This window comes from Pseudophryne corroboree, chromosome 2 (genome assembly GCF_028390025.1).
Source record: "Pseudophryne corroboree isolate aPseCor3 chromosome 2, aPseCor3.hap2, whole genome shotgun sequence".
Taxonomy (NCBI): domain Eukaryota; kingdom Metazoa; phylum Chordata; class Amphibia; order Anura; family Myobatrachidae; genus Pseudophryne; species Pseudophryne corroboree.
This window is the reverse complement of record NC_086445.1, coordinates 835,848,994-835,875,580: the sequence shown is the minus strand read 5'-3', so window position 1 is coordinate 835,875,580 and position 26,587 is coordinate 835,848,994. Positions and strand designations below refer to the sequence as shown.

General features: G+C 48.3%; 1 protein-coding gene across 7 annotated transcripts in view; it reads left to right on the top strand.

The window, feature by feature from the left end:
- MAP7D2 (MAP7 domain containing 2) overlaps positions 1–26,587 on the top strand; it is a 295,213-nt gene that overhangs the window by 141,928 nt on the left and 126,698 nt on the right. For all 7 annotated transcript variants that reach the window (XM_063955748.1, XM_063955751.1, XM_063955754.1 and 4 more), the window contains 2 exons: positions 7,785–7,862; positions 12,799–12,962. In XM_063955748.1, coding sequence (XP_063811818.1) covers positions 7,785–7,862; positions 12,799–12,962 — 242 coding nt within the window. Of the gene's footprint in view, positions 1–7,784; positions 7,863–12,798; positions 12,963–26,587 lie in introns of those variants that run through there.

The following is a 26,587-nucleotide window of genomic DNA, read 5'->3' as shown; positions in this document are numbered from 1 at the left end:
AGAAGTAGGTCCTGCTTCTCTCCCCTCACTCCCACGATGCAGGGAGCCTGTAGCCAGCAGGTCTCCCTGAAAATAAAAAACCTAACAAAAGTCTTTTCTAGAGAAACTCAGGAGAGCTCCCCTAGTGAGTGTCCAGTCAGTCCTGGGCACAAAGTCTAACTGAGGTCTGGAGGAGGGGCATAGAGGGAGGAACCAGTTCACACCCAGTTAGTCTTTTCAGCGTGCTCAAGCTCCTGCGGATCCCGTCTATACCCCATGGTCCTTTTGGAGTACCCAGCATCCTCTAGGACGTAAGAGAAAATATGTATTTATGTGTATGCCTTCGGTTTACTTATACCCCTTTCTCATCGCCAATGCTGGATCCCACCTGGGAATTGGAAACTGGTCCCTCCTGGGTAGGATCCGACATTGGACCCTAACTGCAGGCTTCTCGACCCGGCAATTTGCCGGGTCGGTTGCCATAGCGGCGGGGGGGGGCGGATGCGGCGCTGGGAGATGAGCTCATCTCCGCGCCGCCTCTCCCTATGTAGTGAACGGGTCGCATCAACCTGGGAATCCGTTCACGCTGCCACCAACCCCGGTATTCAACCTGGGAATAACACTGCTTTATTCCCGGGTTGAATTACAGGATCAGGTGACCCGGGAATTCGACCATGGCCCTTTCACACCGCGCATCGGGTCGATACCGGGTTATTTATGTGTTGTGAAAGGGGTGTTAAGCACCATGTCTAAAATATAGTTCTCTGGCACACCAGTCCTCATTAAATTGTTTAGCAGTGCTCATCGCATTATTTGTTCGAGTAGACACTATTTCCGGTTCCTGTAACTGCTTTGCAGAGTTACACTTGTTTTACAGAAATAATTAGTGCCTGCTAGTAACGTAATCATTTACTGTAAATGTTACGTCGTTCCATATATTAAATATAGTGTTAGGTTTATTAGAACGGCACCTACTTTGCAATAAAGGCAATGCTCCGACTAAAAGTACTGCATGCATACATACATTTGTGTTTGTAGGCTAAAACTTCACCTATTATTTGTGCTTATCAGACCATTACTGACACACAATGTCAAGTAGTTGGTTTTCAATGAAACAGATAAAGATGAATCTTTGATGTTCTGTCACCACAAATAGACGTGTTTGATTATCAGTGTATCTAGCTAGCTTTATCTTTAGCAGTGTGCATCTTCTACCGAATTCTGAATAATTTCATTGGTGCTGTACAGTACATAGTAACTGTTTGCAAACCCACTTACGGTAACTTTATTCTGAATTAAGATGTTAAAGTCCCCTGCAATTTAGTTTAGGGCTTACATTTACATTCAGTGTGGTTTATGCGTACTTGTACAAGTATACTGTACTTCAAGGCTTTGCTAAGTAATAAATGCAGTATTTGATCTTCACCTTTGTAACTATTATGGAGAAGAATGTGGTATGTTCACCTAGTTTACTTTCACTTTCCTGCAGGATTGTGTTATATTATTCTATTATTCTCTGTTATTGATGTATTGGAGGTTTTTATTATTGATATGACCCTTGCAATCTTCCTAATTATGTTTATTTAAAAAATGTATTTCCAGGTGGTGTATTTTAGCGATTAACTTGCAGTAGACACCTGCAAAAATGTTGTGGGTTTTTTTTTGCTTTTGGGGGGGGGGGGGGGGGTTTAATCAGGAGAGTTGCACAAGGTGGTACAGTATAATCATATTGAATTTTAGTGATTGCAAGCCCAATGCTCACTTGTTTTAAATGCAGGTATGAAATTATTCGGAATGCTTGAGGTGCTGGATAAAGGAGTTTTTGTTGTCATTTGGAGTGCTATGCCTAAAATATATACAAAATCACGCTAAAATGTTAAAACTTTTCCTCCACTCCTCCTGTTATTAAGTTGTTTAATAGTGCTGTCTGTATCTGGTATGTATGTCTGCCTGTATGACGCTATCGGTAACGAGCCGTAATTATTTACTTTTATTTTCTCTAACGTCCTAAGTGGATGCTGGGGACTCCGTAAGGACCATGGGGAATAGCGGCTCCGCAGGAGACTGGGCACATCTAAAGAAAGCTTTAGGACTAACTGGTGTGCACTGGCTCCTCCCCCTATGACCCTCCTCCAAGCCTCAGTTAGATTTCTGTGCCCGACGAGAAGGGTGCACACTAGGGGCTCTCCTGAGCTTCTTAGTGAAAGTTTTAGTTTAGGTTTGTTATTTTCAGTGAGACCTGCTAGCAACAGGCTCACTGCATCGAGGGACTAAGGGGAGAAGAAGCGAACTCACCTGCGTGCAGAGTGGATTGGGCTTCTTGGCTACTGGATATTAGCTCCAGAGGGACGATCACAGGCCCAGCCTGGATGGGTCCCGGAGCCGCGCCGCCGGCCCCCTTACAGAGCCAGAAGAGCGAAGAGGTCCGGAAAAATCGGCGGCAGAAGACGTTCCTGTCTTCAATAAGGTAGCGCACAGCACTGCAGCTGTGCGCCATTGCTCTCAGCACACTTCATACTCCGGTCACTGAGGGTGCAGGGCGCTGGGGGGGGCGCCCTGAGACGCAATAAAACATGATAAAAATACCTTACATGGCAAAAAATACATCACATATAGCTCCTGGGCTATATGGATGCATTTAACCCCTGCCAGAATATACAGAAAAACGGGTGATAGGCTCCGCCCCCTTTTCGGCGGCCTTATCTCCTCAGCACACTGGCGCCATTTTCCCTCACAGCTCAGTTGGAGGGAAGCTCTCTGGCTCTTCCCTGCAGTCACTACACTACAGAAAGGGTTAAAAAACGAGAGGGGGGCACAAATTAGGCGCAGTATTAAAACATACAGCAGCTATAAGGGGAAAAACACTTATATAAGGTTATCCCTGTATATATATATATATATATATATATATATATATATATATATATATATATATATATATATATATATATATATATATAGTGCTCTGGTGTGTGCTGGCATACTCTCCCTCTGTCTCCCCAAAGGGCTAGTGGGGTCCTGTCCTCTATCAGAGCATTCCCTGTGTGTGTGCTGTGTGTCGGTACGTTTGTGTCGACATGTATGAGAAGAAAAATGATGTGGAGACGGAGCAGAGTGTCTGTAACAGTGATGTCACCACCTAGGGGGTCGACACCTGAGTGGATGTACTGTTGAAAATTACGTGACAGTGTCAGCTCTGTATAAAAGACAGTGGTTGACATGAGACAGCCGGCTACTCAGCTTGTGCCTGTCCAGACGTCTCATAGGCCGTCAGGGGCTCTAAAGCGCCCGTTACCTCAGATGGCAGATACAGACGCCGACACGGATACTGACTCCTGTGTCGACGGTGAAGAGACAACCGTGATTTCCAGTAGGGCCACACGTTACATGATTGAGACAATGGAAAATGTTTTATACATTTCTGATAATACGAGTACCACAAAAAAGGGGTATTATGTTCGGTGAGGGAAAAACTACCTGTAGTTTTCCTAAATCTGAGAAATTAAATGAGGTGTGTGATGATGCGTGGGTTTCCCCCCGATAACAATTGATAATTTCTTAAAAAGTATTGGCTGTATACCCTTTCCCGCCAGAGGTTAGGGTGCGTTGGGAAACACCCCCTAGGGGGGGATAAGGCGCTCACACGCTTGTAAGAACAAGGGCTCTACCCTCTCATGAGATGGCCGCCCTTAAGGATCCTGCTGATAGAAAGCAGGAGGGTATCCAAAAATGTATTCACACACATACTGGTGTTATACTGCGACCAGCAATCGCCTCAGCCTGGAGGTGCAGTGCTGGGTTGGCATGGTCGGATTCCCTGACTGGAATATTGATATCCTAGATAAGGATAGTATATTATTGCCTATAGAGCATTTAAAAGATGCATTTCTATATATGCAGGATGCACAGCGGAATATTTGCCGACTGGCATCAAGTATAAGTGCGTTGTCCAATTCTACCAGTAAAATGGTCAGGTGATGCGGATTCCAAACGGCATTTGGAAGTATTGCCTTTGAAAGGGGACATTTGGGGTCGGTCTTTTAGACCTGGTGGCCACGGCAACAACTGGGAAATCCACGTTTGTACCCCAGGTCGCCTCTCAAAATAAGACGCCGTATTATCAGGCGCAGTCCTTTGTTGGCAAGCGGACAAAAGGTTCCTCTTTTCTGCTCGTGACAGAGGGAGAGGAAAAAGGCTGAAGAGATTACCCAGTTCCCAGGAACAGAAATCCTTTCCCGCCTCTGCAAAGCCCTCAGTATGACGCTAGGGCCTTACAAGCTCAGGCACGGTGGGGGCCCGTTCTCAATGAATTTCAGTGCGCAGTGGGCTCACTCACAAGTAGACCCCTGGATCCTTCAGGTAATATCTCAAGGGTACATATTGAAATTCGAGACGTCTCCCCCTCGCCGTTTCCAAAAGTCTGCTTTACCGACGTCTCCCTCTGACAGGGAGGCAGTTTTGGAAGCCATTCACAAGCTGTATTCCCAGCAGGTGATAATCAAGGTACCCCTCCTGCAACAGGGAACGGGGTATTATTCCACACTATTGTGGTACCGAAGCCAGACGGCTCGGTGAGACCGATTCTAAATCTAAAATCAAAAATCTTTGAACACTTACATACAGAGGTTCAAATTCAAGATTGAGTCACTCAGAGCAGTGCCTGGAAGAAGGGGACTACATGATGTCTCGGGACATCAAGGATGCTTACCTTCATGTCAAAATTTACCCTTCTCACCAAGGGTACCTCAGGTTATGGTACAGAACTGTCACTATCAGTTCAGACGCTGCCGTAGGGATGGTCCACGACACCCCGGGTCTTTACCAAGGTAATGGCCGAAATGATATCCCTTCGAAGGAAGGGAATTTTAGTTATCCCTTACTTGGACGATTCCCTGATAAGGGTAAGATCCAGGGAACAGTTGGAAGTCGGTGTAGCACTATCTCGGGTAGTGTTGCGGCAGCACGATTGGATTCTCAATATTCCAAAATCGCAGCTGGTTCCGACGACTTGTCTTCTGTTTCCTAGGGATGTTCCTGGACACAGTCCAGAAAAAAGGTGTTTCTCCCGGAAGAGAAAGCCAGGGAGTTATCCGAGCTAGTCAGGAACCTCCTAAAACCGAACCAAGTCTCAGTGCATCAATGCACAAGGGTTCTGGGTAAAAATGGTGGCTTCCTACGAAGCAATCCCATTCGTTAGATTCCACGCAAGAACTTTCCAGTGGAGCCTACTGGACAAATGGTCCGGGTCGCATTTTCAGATGCATCAGCGGATAACCCTGTCACCACGGACAAGGGTATCCATCCTGTGGTGGTTGCAGAGTGCTCATCTTCTAGAGGGCCACAGATTCGGCATTCAGGACTGGGTCCTGGTGACCACGGATGCCAGCCTGCGAGGCTGGGGAGCAGTCACACAGGGAAGGAATATCCAGGGCTTAGGGTCAAGCCTGGATACATCACTTCACATAAATATCCTGAAGCTAAGGGCCATTTACAATGCTCTAAGCTTAGCAAGACCTCTGCTTCAAGGTCAGCCGGTGTTGATCCAGTCGGACAACATCATGGCAGTCACCCACGTAAACAGACAGGGTGGCACAAGAAGCAGGAGGGCAATGGCAGAAGCTGCAGGGATTCTTCGCTGGGCGGAAAATCATGTGATAGCACTGTCAACAGTATTCATTCCGGGAGTGGACAACTGGGAAGCAGACTTCCTCAGCACGACCTCCACCCGGGAGAGTGGGGACTTCACCCAGAAGTCGTCCACATGATTAAAAAACTCGACAGGTATTGCGCCAGGTCAAGAGACCCTCAGGCAATAGTTGTAGACGCTCTGGTAACACCGTGGGTGTACCAGTCAGTGTATGTGTTCCCTCCTCTGCCTCTCATACCCAAGGTACTGAGATTGATAAGATGGAGAGGAGAAAGCACTATATTCGTGGCTCCGGATTGACCAAGAAGGACTTGGTAACCGGAACTTCAAGAGATGCTCACGGAGGATCCGTGGCCTCTACCTCTAAGAAGGGACCTGCTCCAGCAAGGACCCTGTCTGTTCCAAGACTTACCGCGGCTGCGTTTGACGGCATGGCGGTTGAACGCCGGATCCTGAAGGAAAAAAGGCATTCCGGATGAAGTCATCCCTATCCTGATCAAAGCCAGGAAGGATGTAACCGCAAAAACATAATCACCGCAATTGGCGAAAATATGTTGCGTGGTGCGAGGCCAGTAAGGCCCGACGGAGGAAATTCAACTGGGTCGATTCCTACATTTCCTGCAAACAGGAGTGTCTATGGGCCTGAAATTGGGGTCCATTAAGGTTAAAATTTCGGCCCTGTCAATTTTCTTCCAAAAAAGAACTAGCTTCAGTCCCTGAAGTTCAGACGTTTGTAAAAGGGGTACTGCATATACAGCCTCCTTTTGTGCCTCCAGTGGCACTTTGGGATCTCAATGTAGTTTTGGGTTCCAAAAGTCACATTGGTTTGAACCACTTAAATCTGTGGAGTTAAAATATCTCACATGGAAAGTGGTCATGCTGTTGGCCCTGGCCTGGGCCAGGCGCGTGTCAGAATTGGCGGCTTTATCCTGAAAAAGCCCTTATCTGATTTTCCATTCGGACAGGGCGGAATTGAGGACTCGTCCTCAGTTTCTCCCCAAGGTGGTTTCAGCGTCTCACCTGAACCAACCTATTGGTGGTGCCTGCGGCTACTAGGGACTTGGAGGCCTCCAAGTTGCTAGACGTTGTCAGTGCCCTGAAAATATATGTTTCCAGGACGGCTGGAGTCAGGAAATCTGACTCGCTGTTTATCCTGTGTGCACTCAACAAGCTGGGTGCTCCTGCTTCTAAGCAGACTATTGCTCGTTGGATTTGTAGTACAATTCAGCTTGCACATTCTGTGGCAGGCCTGCCACAGCCAAAAATCTGTAAATGCCCACTCCACAAGGAAGGTGGGCTCATCTTGGGCGGCTGCCCGAGGGGTCTCGGCTTTACAACTTTGCCGAGCAGCTACTTGGTCAGGAGCAAATACGTTTGTAAAATTCTACAAAATTGATATCCTGGCTGAGGAGGACCTGGAGTTCTCTCATTTGGTGCTGCAGAGTCATCCGCACTCTCCCGCCCGTTTGGGAGCTTTGGTATAATCCCCATGGTCCTTACGGAGTCCCCAGCATCCACTTAGGACGTTAGAGAAAATAAGAATTTACTTACCGATAATTCTATTTCTCATAGTCCGTAGTGGATGCTGGGCGCCCATCCCAAGTGCGGATTGTCTGCAATACTTGTACATAGTTATTGTTACAAAAATCGGGTTATTATTGTTGTGAGCCATCTTTCAGAGGCTCCTCTGTTATCATGCTGTTAACTGGGTTCAGATCACAGGTTGTACGGTGTGATTGGTGTGGCTGGTATGAGTCTTACCCGGGATTCAAAATCCTTCCTTATTGTGTACGCTCGTCCGGGCACAGTATCCTAACTGAGGCTTGGAGGAGGGTCATAGGGGGAGGAGCCAGTGCACACCAGTTAGTCCTAAAGCTTTCTTTAGATGTGCCCAGTCTCCTGCGGAGCCGCTATTCCCCATGGTCCTTACGGAGTCCCCAGCATCCACTACGGACTATGAGAAATAGAATTATCGGTAAGTAAATTCTTATTTTTGTTTGTAACTTGTTCGAGTGCTGTAATATTAAAAAAAAATTTTCAGTATTATATTTTTTTACTTTGTACAAAAAAGAATTATATTTTTTGTTTGCGTTGCAGAGATAATATTTTGTGCACGAGTCCAAGTATAGTGTGTAACATAATTTCATCCTGCTTCAAGGTATGGACAGTCTTTTCAAAACCGATGAAAGACAAAGGCTGGCAAAAGAAAGACGGGTAGAAAGAGAAAAATGTCTTGGTAAGTTTTAAGAGTCTGTGAATTATTTTTATTCTGTTCTAAAAAATTATTTTGTCATATTTGTTTCAAACTTAATGGGACACAATATTGGTAAGTGTGATGAAGCCTGAGTGCAGCTACGCCTTTTTGAATGATCTTTTACTTATATATCAGGCTCTTTCCTACCCCTTTTTCACACTGATGCAATTGTCTGTCCCAGCTGATATTCAGCCAATCATTAAACAGTATAGGTTACAGGCAACTGCATCATGAAGCAGGAAATTAAACCTATCTATTAAAGCTATGGACTGACAACCTCTTTAAAGTTTGCTGCTCATTTTTAGCTAAGACTTAAAGCGCTGGTCAGGGCCATTGGGAGTGAGTAGACATGAAAAAAGCAGTGTTTTCCAGTGCACTTTACTCTCAAATAAACTCTCACCCACAGCAGCTCATTTCTGTCTGTAGAAACATGCAATATTTACTCACCCATCCAAGTAGATAGTCATGTGTGCACAATTAAAGAAATACTGCAAACATGAGCTGCTGTGGATGAAAGAGAGTTTGAGATTTAAGTGCATGTCGTTGAGGGAGATTCAATAAGCAGGGAGGTTCTGCCATGCACATTGCATCTAATTATGGGGGCAAAACCTTGTTCATCTTTGCTCACACTTCTATGTGGTGTGAGTAAACGTTGTTGTTGTCCTGCAGGATAACCCGCATTTTGTTAGCGCATGAGATTTTTATGGAACTCAACGCTAATTGAACATCTCCCCTTATCTCTTTAGATTGCACGTGTCCATAAGTGATAAGTCATTTTTGTATGTTTGACAAAAACGTTTGTAATTAAGCCATTTGTGCATTTGCCATCATAAAGAGGAAAAAACTCAGACCAAGCTGTACATTGCTATTTTGCCGGCACGTTGTCTGTCATATTGTTCAATGGGGCTAATTCAGAGTTGATCATAGCAGCAAATTTGATAGCAGTTGGGCAAAACCATGTTCACTGCAGGTGTGCCAGATATAACATTTGCAGAGAGGGTTAGATTTGGGTGTGTTATTTTGTTTCTGTGCAGGGTAAATACTGGCTGAATTATTTTTACACTACAATTTAGAATTCAGTTTGAACACACCCCACCCAAATCTAACTCTCTCTACACATGTTATTTCTGGCACACCTGCAGTGCACATGGTTTTGCCCAACTGCTAACAAATTTGCTGCTGCGATCAACTCTGAATTAGGCCCAATGTCTTTTGGTTTTACTTTCTTCCTTCTCTAATCACCCTTGCTAAAAATGGCTGTCCCTGCTGATATCCACCTGAATCAGCCAGTCCTAAAACAGTATAGATTAAAGGCAATTGCATCATGAAGCAGAAAATTAGACTAGTCTACTGATACGCTCAAAAAAAAAAAAAAGCTGTTTTGAAAATGTCCAGTGCATCCGGAAAGTATTCACAGCGCTTCACTTTTTCCACATTTTGTTATGATACAGCCTTATTCCAAACTGGAATCAATTAATTTGACATGCACTGTCAAGTGTGGGGCCTTATATAGACAGGTGTGTGCCTTTCCAAATCATGTCCAATCAACTGAATTTACCACAGGTGGAATCCAAATAAGATGTAGGAACATCTCAAGGATGATCAGTGGAAACAGGATGCACCTGAGCTCAATTTTGAGCTTCATGGCAAAGTCTGTGATTACTTATGTACATGTGATTTGTTCGTTTTTTATTTTTAATAAATTTGCAGAAATCTCAAACTTTTTTTCACGTTGTCATTATGGAGTATTGTTTGTAGAATTTTGAGGGAAAAAATTAATTTATTCCAGTTTGGAATAAGGCTGTAACGTAACAAAATGTGGAAAAAGTGAAGCGTTGTGAATACTTTCTGGATGCACTGTATAATAAAAAAATATTTTATTACAGCAGACACATTTACTGATAATTCAATAAAATTGTATATTAAGCATAGTAAAACAGCAGGTAGACATTAGTTGATAATTCTTAGATCCAAGAGAATATAGCTGTGGAGTTCTTCTACATACTCAGTCAATAGAGTGTTAAATAGAAGCAAAAATAAAAAGCTAGCAGTTCAGCTGGTTAGTGGCAAAAAGACAATTAGTGCATGCACTGGTTAAAAAAGGAAGAACGTTCACTGACAGTTCAAAGTGGAGATATATTGCACAACAAGAAATTTCTCCAGTTGCAAACATTGTTTTATGCTTACACGTCACCCTTGTCTGTAGTGGAAAGAATTTAGCATTGGGTGTTATTCTCACCGTTGGTGCGATGTTGATGCCATGTGTCCTAATAATGAGCCAGCCTCAATACCAGTCCATTGTGCACCTCAGTGCTTCAATAGCTGGGGTTCAAGGCAGAGGGACATCTACTCTTGTACCGCTATGCCAGCATGCGGCCACACCACTGTGGAGAGGCAGCAACCGCTGATGAACTTGCATTCCGCAGCTTGCAGTTTCGGTGCTTCCTGTTTTGCATTCCACTGATTACTTGACTTGTTTCTCAGAGGGTCTACAGATGGACTGCCAACCACTTTAAAGGTAGCTGTTTGTTTATTTTGCCTAAGCAAGAATTATTATTTTTCTCGAGCTCTAAGGAAAAGAAAATGCATTTGCTAGATAGACAGTTTTATTTATATATACACTAGGTGCTTCATCGCGCCCTACGGGCGCTCTTCACACCGTCGGAAGGGGCTGCGCCCCTTTAACCCTTGCAGAGACGCGGGGCGTCGGGGAGGGGACACAAAGACGCGGGGCGGGGCCACAGAGATGCAGGGAGGGGACACAGACGCAGGGCGGGGACACAGAGGCAGGGTGGCAGGGAGGGGGACACAGAGAGGCTGGGCGGCAGGGAGGGGACGCAGAGAGGCAGGGAGGGGAGGCAGACACGCGGGGCGGCAGGGAGGGGATGCAGAGACACGGGCGGCAGGGAGAGGACGCAGAGACGCGGGGAGGGAGGGGACGCAGAGACGCAGGGTACCAGGGAGGGGACGCAGAGATGTGGGGCGGCAGGGAGGGGACGCAGGGTACCGGGGAGGGGACGCAGAGATGTGGGGCGGCAGGGAGGGGACGCAGAGGCGGGGCAGCAGATACGCGGGGCGACAGGGAAGGGACGCAGAGAAGCGGGGCGGCAGGGAGGGGACGCAGAGAGGCGGGGCGGCAGGGAGGGGAGGCAGAGACGCAGGGAGGGGACACAGGGACGCGGGCGGCAGGGAGGGGACGCAGAGACGCGGGCGGCAGGGAGGGGAGGCAGAGACGCAGGGTACCAGGGAGGGGAGGCAGAGACGCGGGTGGCAGGGAGGGGATAGAGAGACGTGGGATGGCAGGGAGGGGAAGCGGGGCGGCAGGGAGTGGACGCAGAGACGCGGGGCGGCAGGGAGTGGACGCAGAGATGCGGGGCGGCAGGGAGTGGACGCAGAGACGCGGGGCGGCAGGGAGTGGACGCAGAGACGCGGGCGGCAGGGAGTGGACGCAGAGACGCGGGCGGCAGGAGGTGGACGCAGAGACGCGGGCGGCAGGGAGTGGACGCAGAGACGCGGGCGGCAGGGAGTGGACGCAGAGACGCGGGCGGCAGGGAGTGGACGCAGAGACGCGGGCGGCAGGGAGTGGACGCAGAGACGCGGGCGGCAGGGAGTGGACGCAGAGACGCGGGCGGCAGGGAGTGGACGCAGAGACGCGGGCGGCAGGGAGTGGACGCAGAGACGCGGGCGGCAGGGAGTGGACGCAGAGACGCGGGCGGCAGGGAGTGGACGCAGAGACCCGTGGGGCGGCAGGGAGGGGACGCAGAGACGCGGGGCGGCAGGGAGGGGACGCAGAGACGCGGGGCGACAGGGAGGAGACGCGGGGCGGCAGGGAGGGGATGCAGAGACGCGGGGGGCGGCAGGGAGGGGACGCAGAGACGCGGGCGGCTGGGAGGGGACGCAGAAGGCGGAGCTGCCTGTGCACTCTCACCTGTGAAGTTGGTGTAGCGGCCACATTAGCAGGCGCGCTGTCCCCCCGTCTCTGGCCTGTGGAGCCGGCAGGCCAGGCCCTGTGGTGTACAGTCCGGGTCTCTGGGGATGGTGGGAGGCAGCGTTGTGTTCGGTGTGCGGAGGAGGCAGCGGGTGTCTGTACCGGCGCAGGGGGGGCTATGAAGCCTTCTCCTGCGCCACCCGTCCCTCCTGATGTGTATGGCGGCGGCGGCAGCAGTTACAGGCGCGGGTGATGCTGCGCCGTAACTGCAATCTCTTCGTCCGTTGTGCGGACGGCGTCTGGCGGGACAGTGGGTCCCAGGCGCGGCTGGCGTTGGGGGTGTGTGGAGGGCGGGAGGGGTGGTGCGGGCTGCGGCTGTCTGGTCGGCCGTGGTGCGGGCGGCAGGGCCCGGCCACCGTGTCCATGGCGCGGATGGCTGTGGGAGGTGCTGCGGCGGGTGGGTTCGGTGCGGTGGGTTAGGCTGGGCAGTGTGTGGTGGTGAGTTATGCAGGGGTCGGGGGTGTCTGGGCTGTCAGTGGCTGCATGTGGGAGTTGCTGGAGGGGGGTTTGGGGTGTGTGGTGCGGGTGGCATTGGGGTGTAGGTGGCACGGGAGGGGTCTGTGGTTACCTGGCAGTGTGGGGTGTCCATGCCCTGGTGGCTTCTGGCTGGTGGGCGGATTATGTGTCTGCAGCTCCGTCCTGCTAGTGGTGTGCTGGGACAGGGCAGGAGCTGCTAACTCCGCCCACCACTGTGACTCCACCCAGCGTTAGAGGGCCAGGCACAGTCACAGGGCAAATATATAGGAGATATATATATATATATATATATATATATATATATATATATATATATATATACCAACAGATGTAAACCTAATACACAAGGCATAATAAGGCAAGGTAGAAAGCATAGTACAGAACAAACAAAAGGCATAGCTTTTTTATTTAGACTGCAGTGTATGCCTCATTTACCTGTTGTTCTACTTGCAGCTGCCAGAGAGCAACAGATTATGGAAAAGGAGAAAAGAGCTAAGTTACAGTATGAGAAACAAATAGAGGAACGGTGGAAGAAGCTTGAGGAGCAACGGCTGCGCGAGGATAACAAAAGAGCGGCAGTAGAGGAAAAGAGGAAGCTTAAAATCCGTGAGGAAGAAGTAAGAGACATTTTATGCTTTGGGAATACCTAGTCATAGGGGAGTTGTGGTCTTTTGGCACAGGTCATCTTTGATATATTTCTAATTATTTTATGTATATGAAGACCTGATAACATATGTTGTCAGGTTTACTTTTGTGCTGACTTTTCCTATTACACCAGCTTATGTAAAAAGTATAATAAATTACAGGAATAAATAATCATGCACTGGTCTCTAGCTGTGTTAGAGAGTGATCAAACATCAATATCTTTCTCTCATGTCCATTGCTCATTAGCAGTGACAGAGATTACCTTGTACGAGGGTGATTCAATAAGTAAGGTAACGACCTCTCACGTGTGTGATGTTCTCAGTTTCATTCTAATTTCCCACCAGGCCAGAGCAGGTAGAGCACTGCTTCCCCTCATGGCCATTAGACTTCGCCACATATCAGCCACACTGGCGGGCTGGCCCAAACATGGTTAAACATTGAGGGTGCGTAGTGTGATCAAATTTCTGTCTAAAGGGCACATCAGCAGCTGAAAATCATCACCAGCTTGTCAAGGTGTATGGTGATAACGTCACGGAAATAGGTTTGGGTTTGATGCACTGCCTTTGATAACGTCAGGACAGTCATTCAAGATGAGCAGAGGCCTGCCCGCCAAGCACATCCACAGGTTGTGTACCAAACCTGTTTCTGGAACACGTCATCACCCTACACGTGTCCCATGCTTGTGTGCCCTTTAGACACAGAAATCTGGTCTTATTACACACCTCAATGTTTGATCATGTTTCAGCCATCTTGCAGCTGATGTTGGGACAGTATAACTGATATGAGGCGCAGTCTAATGCCCATGAGGGGAAGCAGTGGTCTGCCTGCTCTGGCCTGGTGGAAAATTAGAATGAAATAGAGACCATTAAACACGTGAGAGGTCTCGTTACATTACCTAATGAACCACCTTCGCATTTCACAGTTTATGCAGTATGTCCACTAATTAATGGTCACATCTCCCTCTCCGTTCATGTATGTATGCATTGCTTTGTATACATGTACCAAGTGTGTTGTGATACCTCCTTGCAGTTCAAATTTGGCCTTACTTGCTACTGAATTATGGGTGTGTGGACATGCCCCATATGTTGTGGAAGGCAATTGTAAGCGTCCGTTTATATCCGTGTTTCTCACCAGCTCATATTTTCAGGATTTTAGTCTTTGGAAATGTATATAATTACTGTACCATCTAAGTAGACGTTCACATGTGCACGTTTATAGAAGTCTTGAAAACATGAACTGCTGTGATTGAGAGTAAAGTGCACGTCATTTGGGAAGATTCAATTAGCGGTGATGTTCTCCCATGCACATTGCTTGTAATTATGGAGAGAAAACCTTGTTCATCTTTGCTATGTGTTGCAAGCATATTTTATTGATGTTTTCTTGCAGGATAACCCACATTGTGTAATCACATGAGATTCCTCAACACAAGAATATCTACCCTTATATCTATTAGATTGCAAGGTTAATAATTAAGCCATTTGTGCATTTGCCATCATACAAAAGAATAAAACAGATACCAAGCATTGTCCCTATTTTGCAGGCACATTGTTGGTCATATTGCACAATGCCCATTGGTTTTGCTATATTCCTTCTCTAATTAACCATGCTACCTCCATCAGATTTGTCATAATCTCATTTTTGTTCAGTACTATCTCCCAGTCCACATCAACATATCACATTTAAGTACCATCACATAAAACTGCTTATTGTACTATATTCTCATGACCTGCCACTTGAGGAGGCCAGAGCTAAATATATGCCATAGTCCTGTAACCTGAGAGAACAGTTTCCAAAGAGGGTAGTGATACAGAGAATTAATCACATTTCACCATAGCAGATCAATTCAGCATCCTTGGCAATGGCTAATGTGAAATTAATTTCACTGTGGTTGAAAATGGAAATGTGTCAAAATTGAATAACTGAATATTCAGTTTAAGAAGATATTTCCAGTAGAAAGAAAACTATAGCATTTTATTGTGGGAGGTGTAGGGCGTTTTGATATTAAAATGTTAAAACTTTGAAATAGTTTTTTTGTTTTTTTTGGTTTGTTTGTTTGTTTGTTTTTTTGTTTACCGTATAGTAATGCATGGATGAATATGTTGAACATAAATGTCCAAGAATGTAACCCGTATGTTGTACAATCACTAAGTAACTCAAAACCTCTTCCTTGCTAATAACAAGTACAGTTTGAGTATCCCATATCCAAATATTCCGAAATACGGAATATTCCAAAATACAATTTTTTTGAGTGAGGGCTAAATAGTGAAACCTTTTTGTTTTCTGATTTCTCAGTGTATACAAACTTTGTTTAATACACAAAGTTATTAAAAAATACTGTGTTAAATGACCTTCAGGCTGTGTATTAGTTGTATATGAAACATAAAAAAAATTGTATAAATGTACACACACTTTGTTTAATGCACAAAGTTATTAAAAAAATTTGGCTAAAATTACCTTCAGGCTGTGTGTATAAGGTGAATACAGTATGAAATATAAATGTATTCTGTGCTTAGACTTAGGTCCCATCGCTATGATATCTCCTTGTGGTATGCAATTATTCCAAAATACGGAAAAATCTGATATCCAAAATACTTCTGGTCCCAAGCGTTTTGGGTAAGGAAAACTCAACCTGTAGTAGGTTCTCTCTAATTAAATGTTTGTCAATGTCACATATACATTGTAACCCAGGAAACTGAGTATTGATTCTATGATGGGCTGATTACTGCTCGCCTGATTTCAGTTTAAAGTAACAGTGACCTAAAGCTCTGCTATTCCAAAAATGGGCTGAGGGTAATGTATGGTGATGTATGCTATGCCTGTATTAATTCCACATCTGCAAATGCAGATTTTATTATTCAGCGATTGTTAACCATATCTGCTTTCTTTTTATTTTTAGCTATTTAGAATATTTTACAGTTTCCAAATTATGGGGTGTATTCAATTGGAGTCGGAAACTGCCTTCTTGTCGGAAAGACGGCAGTTTCCGACAGTAATAGGTCAGAAGGGTTTCCGTCCTATTCAATCCGGGCTCAGTTTTTCCGACAAGTCAGAAAATCCAATTTGTCAGAATGCTGTCGGAGTACATGCGGATCAGCGGCTTCAGCCACTGAGCCGTGTGTATTGTCGGAAGCTGGGCCAAACCCGACAGGTTTTAGCCTCGTTTCCGACAATATCAATCTGACTTTTAAAGTCAGATTGACACTGTTGGGAACGGGCCAAACCTGTCGGGTTTGGCCCGGCATTGAATAGAGTGCTGTCAGGTTCTTTTCATTGGAAAGGACCCGACAGCAATTGAATATACCCCTATATGTGGTTGGTGGGTAAATCTATACGTATAATAAAACTGTAAGGGTTGTGTCTGTACATAGCTTTTTGTTTGAGAAATATACTTCGAGGGACTGTTAATGAACTATGGAGACACAATTTCTCTAGCATTCATAAGGTATATAGGGGAAAAACTAGTACGATGGGGTATAGATGGGGTCCAAAGGAGCCAGTGCACTTTAAATCTCAACAGGAGAGGATGCACATCTCTGCAGCTCCAGAGTTTTCTTCAATTTCTTTTAAACGCAGCACACCACTAACACTGCCTGAAGGGGACATTGGTGGCGAGTACAAACCGGGGGCCCCGCTAGGGTGGTCCCCCGGTTCAAAGTGCCTGCTGACCACGGGCGAGGCGCACGGGAACCTTTCGGGGGGGGGGGTCCTGCTAAGATCCCCCGTGTAGCACTGGCACAACTGGGCTTAACTAACAATTGTGTGATGTTTTAAGCATAAAAGGAGACTTTTGCCAGTATAATATGTATAGTAGCTCCGGCGCCATTAGAGGGGCGGAGCTACATCAGAGCGGGACCTGAGGCGTTTTGGCGCCTTCCTCTACTTACTGCAGCCATATACAGTTCACACAGCGCTTCCTGACTCATCCACGCTGGATCTCTGGTACAGGGTGTGGCAGAGGGGTAGAGCTGCCTATGTACACTATCTGGCTCCTATAAAGGACTGAATTTATTAGTGTTTACTGTGTTTTAAGAAGCTGACAGCCTCACTGGGGCTGTGCAGCTCAGGGTGTGCTGGGTCCTCTCACTCTGTGTCTCCTCTCACATACAGCGGGGCAGGCTTGCAATAACTGTCTGTGTATGTTGTGTGCTTACTATAAAATATGGGTAAACACAAGGTGCGTAGTGTATGTCGCACTAGATTCTCTCCATTATCTACTTTCCTGTGAACAATGTACAGTAGTCAGTCTTCACAAATCAGTGAAGGGGCTGGGGGACAGGGTTCAGAGCCCCACTGGTTAGGGCCTCTTAAGACTATGATGTCTGATGTGTCATCCCAACTCTCTGCTGATGTGCAGAAAACTCAGCTACTCCAACAAGCTGTTGCAGATTTAGCTTCTAGGGCACATGCACAGCCCACCCTCTCTCAGGCAGGTCCTCAGAAATGTGGTTTACCTGCTCTATTATCTGATACAGATGATGATGATGGGGATGATCTGGATTCCGTTGGTGGGGATCCCGATTCTGCTCAGGGTATTGAACCCCTCATTTTGGCAATAAGGGATGTGTTAAAGCTCCCCCATGAGGACGCTCTTTCACAGCAGTCGTTTTTCTTTGTACAGAACAAGTCTAATGTCACTTTCCCTGATTCTCCAGAGTTAGATGACTTATTCAAACAGCCCTGGAAACATCCAGACAAAAAATTCCAAGTGTCCAAAAGGTTTTTGCGCACTTTCCCATTTGCACCTGAAGGTAGAAAATTTTTGGAGGAACCCCCTGGGGTGGATGTTTCAGTATCTCGCCTGTCTAAAAAGGCGGTGCTGCCTGCCCCGGGCTCCTTTACCATGAAGGATCCTGAGGATAGGCAGATTGAGACTACACTAAAATCTATATACACAGCAGCCGGTATAGCACAAAGACCGGTCATTGCGTGTTGCTGGATGACCCATGCTATTCATTCTTGGGCCATTCAAAATCAAGGGGGCCTCTCTCTTACTATGGTAACCCTCCTGAAGCACATTCAGGACACTACCCGTGTCCTCTGTGATTTGCTCAAGGAGATGGGGAATATTAATGCTCAGACTTCTTCCATGGCAGTGTCGATGCACAGGGCCTTGTGGTTGTGTCAGTGGATTGCCGACGCAGGATCCAAAAGCAGTGTGGAATCCCTCCCCTTTTCTGGGGAATGGCTTTTTGGGGTCGACTTGGATACCTGGATTTCCAAAGTTATGGCTGGGAAATTCACGTTTCTCCCCTTTGGGGCCCCGCCGGCGAGACACTCCTATCCAGGGCCGTCTCTCCAGTCCTTTCGGTCTCACAGGTTTTGATCTAAGGCCAGAGGTGCCTCCAATACACCTAGAGGCACCAGAGGTAATTGCAGAAACCCAGCAAGCACCAGTTCTCAGGAACAGTCCACAGGTTCTGCTTCCACTAAGGCCTCAGCACGACTGTGCCCACCCACCCCGAGGGGATCTCGAAGTGGGAGCTCAACGGCGTCACTTTGAGGCTTCATGCCAGGATGCCTGGGTCAGAGATCTTGTTTCTCAGGGCTACACTCTGGAATTCGACAGTACTCCCCCTCAACAATTTTTCAAATCAGGCTTACCTGCTTTGGAGGATATGCAAGTTACGTTACAACAGGCTATCCGAAGGTTGGTTCAGTCCCACGTCATTGTTCCAGTACCACTACCACAACGCAGCAAGGCGTTTTACTCAAACCTGTTTGTGGTGCCGAAGCCGGACAGTTCAATCAGACCCATTCTGAATCTGAAAACCTTGAATAATTATTAGAGGGTGTTAAAGTTCAAAATGGAATCCCTGCGAGCAGTGATTGCAGGCCTGGAAGAACAGGAATTTATGGTCTCCTTGGATATCAAGAACGCCTATCTCCATATTCCCATTTGGCCGTCTCATCAGGCGTACCAACGGTTTGCCCTGCTGGATGATCACTCCCAATTTCAAGCACTGCCCTTCAGCCTGTCTACAGCCCCGAGGGTATTCACGAAGGTGATGGCGGAGATGATGCTTCACCTCCGGGTCCAGGGGGGTTAATGTGGTCTCTTATTTGGACGATCTTTTGATAAAGGCATGATCCAGGGAGCTTTTGTTGCTCCATATCGACCACACCATCCATCTTCTGTCAGACCATGGGTGGATCCTCAACTTCAAGAAGTCCCTCCTGGAGCCAAATCAGAGGCTCCTGTTCCTGGGGATGTTGATGGATATTGTGGCCCAGAAGGTGTTTCCTGGAGGACATGGCTAAAACACTTCAGGAGCATGGTGCGCCGACCTACTCGAGTGTCAGTACATCTTTGCATAAGATTATTAGGCAAGATGGTTGCCTTATACGAGCCGATCCAGTATGGGAGGTTCCATGCCAGAATGTTTCAGCTGGATCGTCTGAGCAAGTGGTCCGGCTCACTTCTACAGATGCACCGGATCATTCAGCTGTCACTTCAGGCCAGGATTTCCCTCCTGTGGTGGCTACAGTCCTCCAATCTCCTGGAAGGCCGGGGTTTCGGGATGCAGGATTGGACCCTCCTCATGACGGATGCGAGTCTGAGGGGATGGGGAGCTGCCACCCAAGGGGCGCAGTTCCAGGGCAGGTGGTCAGCCCACGAAAGCCTCCTTCCGATCAGCGTTCTGGAACTTCGGGCGATCTACAATGCTCTGCTTCAAGCCTCTCCTCCTACTCTGGGATCATGCAATCCAAGTACAGTTGGACAACGCCACGGCGGTGGCGTATATCGGTGGACAAGGAGGATCAAAAAGCAGAGCCTGCATGCGAGAGGTGTCAAATATACTCCTCTGGGCGGAAAGAATTGCAAGAGCCATGTCGGCAATCTTCACTCCGGGTGTGGACAACTGGGAGGCGGACTTCCTGAGTCGTCACGATCTCCACCCGGGGGAGTGGGGACTTCACCATCTGGTGTTCCAGCAGATCATCAACCGGTGGGGTTGTCCACAAATAGACATGATGGGTTCTCGTCTCAACATGAAACCTACCTGGTAATGCTCACGGACCAGGGACCCTCGGGCGAGGGCAGTAGATACACTGACGACGTCTTAGCTTTACCGGCTGGTGTACCTGTTTCCTCCGATTACGTTGCTCCCAAGGGTGCTCAAGCGAATCAGAAATCGGGGAGTACAGGCAATTTTGATTGCCCCGGATTGGCCTTGACGTTCGTAGAAAGCGGATCTTCTGGACATGTCCGTCGAAGATCCTTGGCCTCTACCACTAAGCAGAGATTTTCTTCAAGGACTGTTCGTCTACCCGGACTTACGGCGACTTCGTTTGACGGCATGGAGGTTGAGCGAAACATCCTAGCTCATAAAGGCCTTTCCAAGAAGGTTATTGTTACCATGGTTCAGGCCAGGAAACATGTGACGTCAAAACACTATCATCATATCTGGAGAAAATATGTCTCTTGGTGCGAGGAACGCACATATCCGCCTGCTGAGTTTCACTTGGGACGTTTCTTGCAGGCTGGTGTGGATAAGGGCTTGCGTCTGGGTTCCATTAAGGTCCAGATTTCAGCCCTCTCCATTTTCTTCCAGTTGAAATTGGCAGTGTTAGCTGAAGTTCAGACCTTCTTGCAAGGGATACTCCCACATACAACCACCTTTTGTGCCACCTGCAGCACCCTGGGATTTCGATGTAGTGTTGGATTTTCTACAGTTCTCCTGGTTTGAACCTCTGATGGTAGAAGACAAGTACCTCACGTGGAAGACTGTGATGTTACTGGCCCTGGCTTCTGCTCGACGTGTTTCAGAATTGGGGGCCATATTGTGTAAAAGTCCGTACTTGGGGGGTCATTCTGAGTTGTTCGCTCGCTAGCAGTTTTTAGCAGCAGTGCAAATGCTTTGCCGCCTCCCACTGGGAGTGTATTTTAGCTTAGCAGAAGTGCGAACGAAAGGATCGCAGAGCGGCTACAAAACATTTTTGTGCAGTTTCAGAGTAGCTTCAGACCTACTCAGCACTTGCGATCACTACAGAGTATTCAGTTTCTGTTTTGACGTCACGAACACGCCCTGCGTTCGCCCAGCCACACCTGCGTTTTTACGAACACTCCCTGAAAACGGTCAGTTGACACCCGGAAACGCCCACTTCATGTCAATCACTCTGCGGCCAGCAGTGCGACTGAAATGCTTTGCTAGACCTTGTGTGAAACTACATCATTCGTTGTAATAGTACGATGCACGTGCGCATTGTGCAGAAGTGCCGATTTTTTGACTGATCGCCGCGCAGTGTCCGAAAGCAGCTAGCGATCAACTCTGAATGACCCCCTTGGTCTTTTACTATGACAGAGCGGAGCTCCGGACTAGACAGCAGTTCCTGCCTATTGTGGTTCCGTCCAGTTCTGACGCTTCTGCTCCTCCGGAAGCATTGGATGCTGTGCGTGCCTTGAAGATCTATGTTAAGTGTACAGCTCAGGTCAGAAAGACTGATTTCTTGTTCGTGATTTATGATGCACAGAAGAAGGGTTGCCTTGCATCAAAGCAGTCCATTGCTCGTTGGATTCAGCTTACTATCCAACAGGCCTACAGTATGTGTCGGCAGCCTTACCTGTTCCTAAGTCTCTGAAGGCCCACTCTACAAGATTAGCGGGCTCTTCCTGGGCGGCTGCCCGTGGAGTCTCGGCCTTGCCACTATGCTGAGCTGTTACCTAGTCAGGGAAGAACACCTTTGGGAAGTTCTATAAGTTTGATACCTTGGCCAAAGAGGATACCCAGTTTGGGCAGGCAGTGCTGCAGCTGTCTCCGCACGTTCCCGCCCATTCTGGAAGCTTTGGGACGTCCCCATCATACTAGATTCCCCAATATCTCTTATGGATGCTGGAGAAATTAGGATTTCTGCTGCGGGGTACACTGGGCTCCACAAGTCTGGACAATGGGGTGTAGAGTAGGATCTTGATCCGAGGCACCAACAGACTCAAAGCTTTGACTGTTCCCAGAATGCACAGCGCCGCCTCCTATATCACCCCGCCTCCCAGCACAGGAGCTCAGTTTGTCAGTTAGTGCTGCAGTAAGCAGGCACTTAACAGAGGGGCTGCTCCAAACAGCCCTGAGAAAAGCTTTTTATGAGGTAAAAAGTGAAGACTTCAAGGGCAGCTGAGGTGGTAAATGTTTTGTGACATTCACTGCTGCAGCTCCAGCTCTCCCCAGCGGCGCTGTACACTCCCGAGCCCTGGTTGCCCGTACCTACAGCGGAGGCTCCGGTTTTCTTCATGCTAGACACACACGGCTGGGGCTCTCCAGGATCGCGTGGCCGCGCTTCGGGAGGTGGTAAGTGGGTCCCGCTTACGAGACCCAGTGTTTATCGCGATCCGGCGCGGTCAGTGGGAGGCGGGCCGCGTGCGCTGGCGGTGGACACTGTGGCAGTCAGTACAGGCGATCCCACTAGATCACCAGGGCATGGGCGCAGGTCGGGTTTTCTCTCTAAACCACTTCTTATATCGCCCACAGTACACAGTGGTTTTGCCAGCAAGGGGGATAAGGCTTAGACCTGAAGCCCCTCCCCCATCCCCAGGGTGCCATTTCCCGCAAATGTTCCCGCCCTGGAGCTGCACATCTGTCTTTTCCTCACTCCCAGTCAGTGTCTGCGGCGCCATTATCCCTCAGTTCACTGTTCCTGGGACTGCTTGGGCAAATCCTCCTATGTAAAGCCGCCTGGTTGTCAGCGCTGTGCCTTTACATGACACTTAAGTATTCTACCTGCCTTTTTAGACAGTGATAGTTAAGAAAGAGTGCATTTAGTCAGGGTTTTATAGTACAATTACCCTGTGATATACAAACAGTTCTTACTGTGTACTGTTATATCTACTGTTATATACCTGTGTAAGCTAGTCCAGTGCAGTATTATTGTCTGTAATAACCTCTGCATTGTACAAACTGTGACCTTCTGTGTGTGCATTTGATAGCTGAGTGTTGTCCATCTCGTGTCTTTCACTCAACTTGCTATCCCAATATTCTATAACCTGAGGGGGCTTGGTGCGTCAGGTGTTATCTAATATAGAATTTTCACAAAGATATACTGTATTACATATTTTTCTCTTTGATTTGGTCACCATATCTCTCCTTTATCTCTGCTAGTGCTGACTACTCTGCGCAGGGGTTTGGGTTTGGGATATTGTGCTGCTGATAATTGTACTGTTACCTCATACTGCAAGTTATATCATGTCTGCTTCTGAGGGTAACGGTTCTGGGGCGGAACACACAGCTGGTGTTGCTGAAGCCACAGGCACATATGAGGAGAATATAGCAGCTGTGGGCTCTGGTTCTGGGGGCTCCTTGCCCCCCAGTGGGACTGTGGCAACGGAGGCACATACTGACCCACCGTGGGCCGCTTTTTCCACGCTTCTGCATACGCTAGTTCATAAACTAACACCCCCTATGGGACCCCCAATGCCGGTACAACAGTATGTGGGCCCTGCAGCTAACCCGCCGTGGGCGGACGATTTATCTGCTCAATTAAAGAAGTTGAACCAGTCCTTGACTACTAAAAAGTCTGACCAAAGTCCAAGAGGTCCTCTAAGCGAGCGCTTGTCTCGTCACAATCCACTGCTGTCACTGACCCCACAGGTTCTGACTCGGATACGGCTGATGGGGAGGGTAGTTCACATGTGGATGTTCCTGACCTTTTGGAGGCTATTAAGTTAATTCTGCAGATTACGGATAATCCCGAGCCATCCGTGCTTCCTAAGAAACCAGATAGGTTCAAGCGTCAGAAGGTGGATATACGTCAGGAACCCTGGGAAAACCCGGGTACGAAGTTTGTGCCTCCAAAAGAGGATGCTGGCTCGCTATCCCCTCGCGCCAGAGCTGTTTAAGTATTGGGAAACACCTCCTCCAGTGGACTCGCATGTGGCTAGGATGGTGGTTTCCTCAGCTCTACCTGTCACTACCGTCGCGTCTCTGAAAGAGCCTACGGATAAACGTGTGGAGAGTTGTCTAAAAGCGATTTACACCCTCACGGGTGCTGCACAAAGGCCTACTATTGCAGCTTCATGGGCTGCTGAGGCTATTGAAGCATGGGCCTTGGAGTTAGAAGCTGAAATCTCCTCTGACCATGCTAGACAATGCTGGTCATATATTGTCACAGCTTCTCGATATATTAAAGAGGCGGCTTCTGATGCCGGTATCCTGGCAGCCAAGGCCTCTACCATGTCAGTCCTGGCTCGCCGGATATTGTGGCTGAGATCCTGGTCTGTGGATCTGGACTCTAGAAAAACCCTGGAGGTACTCCCTTTCAAGGGAGATATTCTGTTTAGGGAGGACTTAAATAAGATAGTGGCTGACTTGGCTACTGCCAAAACTGCCTGCCTACCTAATACCGCTCCTTCTGTGTCGAAGGCTAAAGGTACGTCCTTTCGACCCTTTCGTCCTTCAGGTAAAGCAGAAGGTCAGGCGTACCATAAGCAGGCCCACACTTCCAAACCTGGTAAGCCGAAGCCCAAAAGAGCCTGTGCTGCCCGTCAGCCAGCTGCCAAGACGATAAGCCTGCCGCATGACTGGGTGGGCCTCCCCCTGGAGGATCCCAGGGTGGGAGGCCGGCTTCTAGGGTATACCCAGGAATGGTTGAAGACCACTTCAGATGCCTGAGTACGGGAAGTCGTCACTCGAGGTTACGCCATTGCATTCAAAAACCGACCCCCTCATCAATTTTGCCAGACAGACGTCCCTTTGGACCGGACAAAGGCAAAAACACTACACTCTGTGGTACAGACCATCCTGGATACAGGAGTCGTAGTACAGGTGTCTCTTGCACAGAGGGGCCGGGGTTACTAGTCTCTGCTGTTTCTTGTCCCGAAACCGAATGGGTCCTCCCGGCCCATTCTCAACCTCAAGGCATTGAACAGGTTTGTGAAGATTTCCAAGTTCCGTATGGAAACCCTTCGCTCTATAGTTCTGGCCTTGGAACCTGGGGACTACATGGTCTCCTTGGACATACAGGATGCTTACCTGCATATTCCTATAGCAGTGTCACATCAACAATACCTGAGGTTTGCTATTGGCAACATCCATTACCAGTTTCGGGCGTTACCTTTTTGGTTTAACAACGGCTCCGCGAGTCTTCACCAAAGTTATGGCGGTGATGACGGTGGTACTCCACCGTCAAGGGGTCAGGATACTGCCGTATCTGGACGACCTGTTAATCCTGGCAAATTCCCCAGATCTTCTCCTGTGTCATCTGGATATGACGGTCCGGTTTCTAAAAGCCCACGGGTGGCTCATCAACTGGAAGAAATCCTACCTGGTCCCTGCTCAGAGCATGGTGCACCTGGGAGCGCTGTTAGACACTCACAACCAGAGGTTGTTCTTGTCTCGGGAGAAAGTCCTGAAGCTTCAGGACAGGATTCGTTGCTTCCTTTCTCGTCCGCAAGTGTCGATACATTCGGCTATGCAGGTGCTGGGCCTCATGGTGTCAGCATTCGACATGGTGGAGTATGCTCAATTCCATTCTCGCCCCCTCCAGAAGCTGATTCTAGCCAAGTGGGACGGCTTGCCTCACCGGATCTGGTCTCGCATGATCTCAATGATTCCGGAAGTCCATCTGTCGCTGCTCTGGTGGCTCCAGGACCAACAATTGTGCAGGGGCCGTCCCTTCTGGATATCCAACTGGGTCCTGTTGACGACAGATGCCAGTCTAAGAGATTGGGGCGCGGTGCTGGAGCAGCACTCCTTACAGGGTCGGTAGACCGAGGAGGAATCTCTCCTCTCGATCAACATTCTGGAGTTGCGGGCGGTCTTCAATGCATTGAACCTGGCCCAGCATTTAATTCAGAACCGTCCTGTTCAAGTACAGTCAGACAACGCCACCACAGTGGCTTACATAAATCATCAAGGCGGCACTCAAAGCCGTTTGGCAATGAAGGAAGCCTCACGGATTCTACAGTGGGCAGAACGCCATCTACCGGCAATATCGGCAATATTCATTCCGGGAGTCCTGAATTGGGAAGCTGACTTTCTCAGTCGTCAGGACGTGCATGCCGGCGAGTGGGGCCTCCATCCAGAAGTGTTTCAACTCCTCGTGGAAAGGTGGGGTCTTCCAGATGTGGATCTGATGGCGTCTCGACACAATCACAAGGTTCCGGTTTTCGGAGCAAGGACCAGGGATCCTCAAGCAGCATTCGTGGATGCACTGGTGGTGCCGTGGAGGTTTCGGCTGCCGCACATGTTCCCTCCGGTGTCACTCCTGCCCAGGGTAATTCAGAAGTTCAAGCAAGAAAAAGGAAATCTGCTTCTCATAGCTCCGGCGTGGCCCAGACGGCACTGGTTCTCAGACCTGCAAGGCCTATCGTCAGAGCGTCCACTTCTACTTCCACAACGCCCAGACCTCCTCGTTCAGGTCCCTTGTGTCTACCAGGACCTAGCCCGGCTATCTTTGACGGCGTGGCTCTTGAAGCTTCCGTCTTGAGGGCTAAGGGTTTTTCTGAAGAGGTCATTAAAACTATGTTGCGGGCCCGGAAACCGGCTTCTGCTCGGATTTACCATAGGGTCTGGCATTCATACTTTGTTTGGTGCGCATCTAACAATTATGACGCTTCCAAGTTTAGTACAGCCAAGCTTTTGGCTTTTCTGCAGCAGGGCCTAGATTTAGG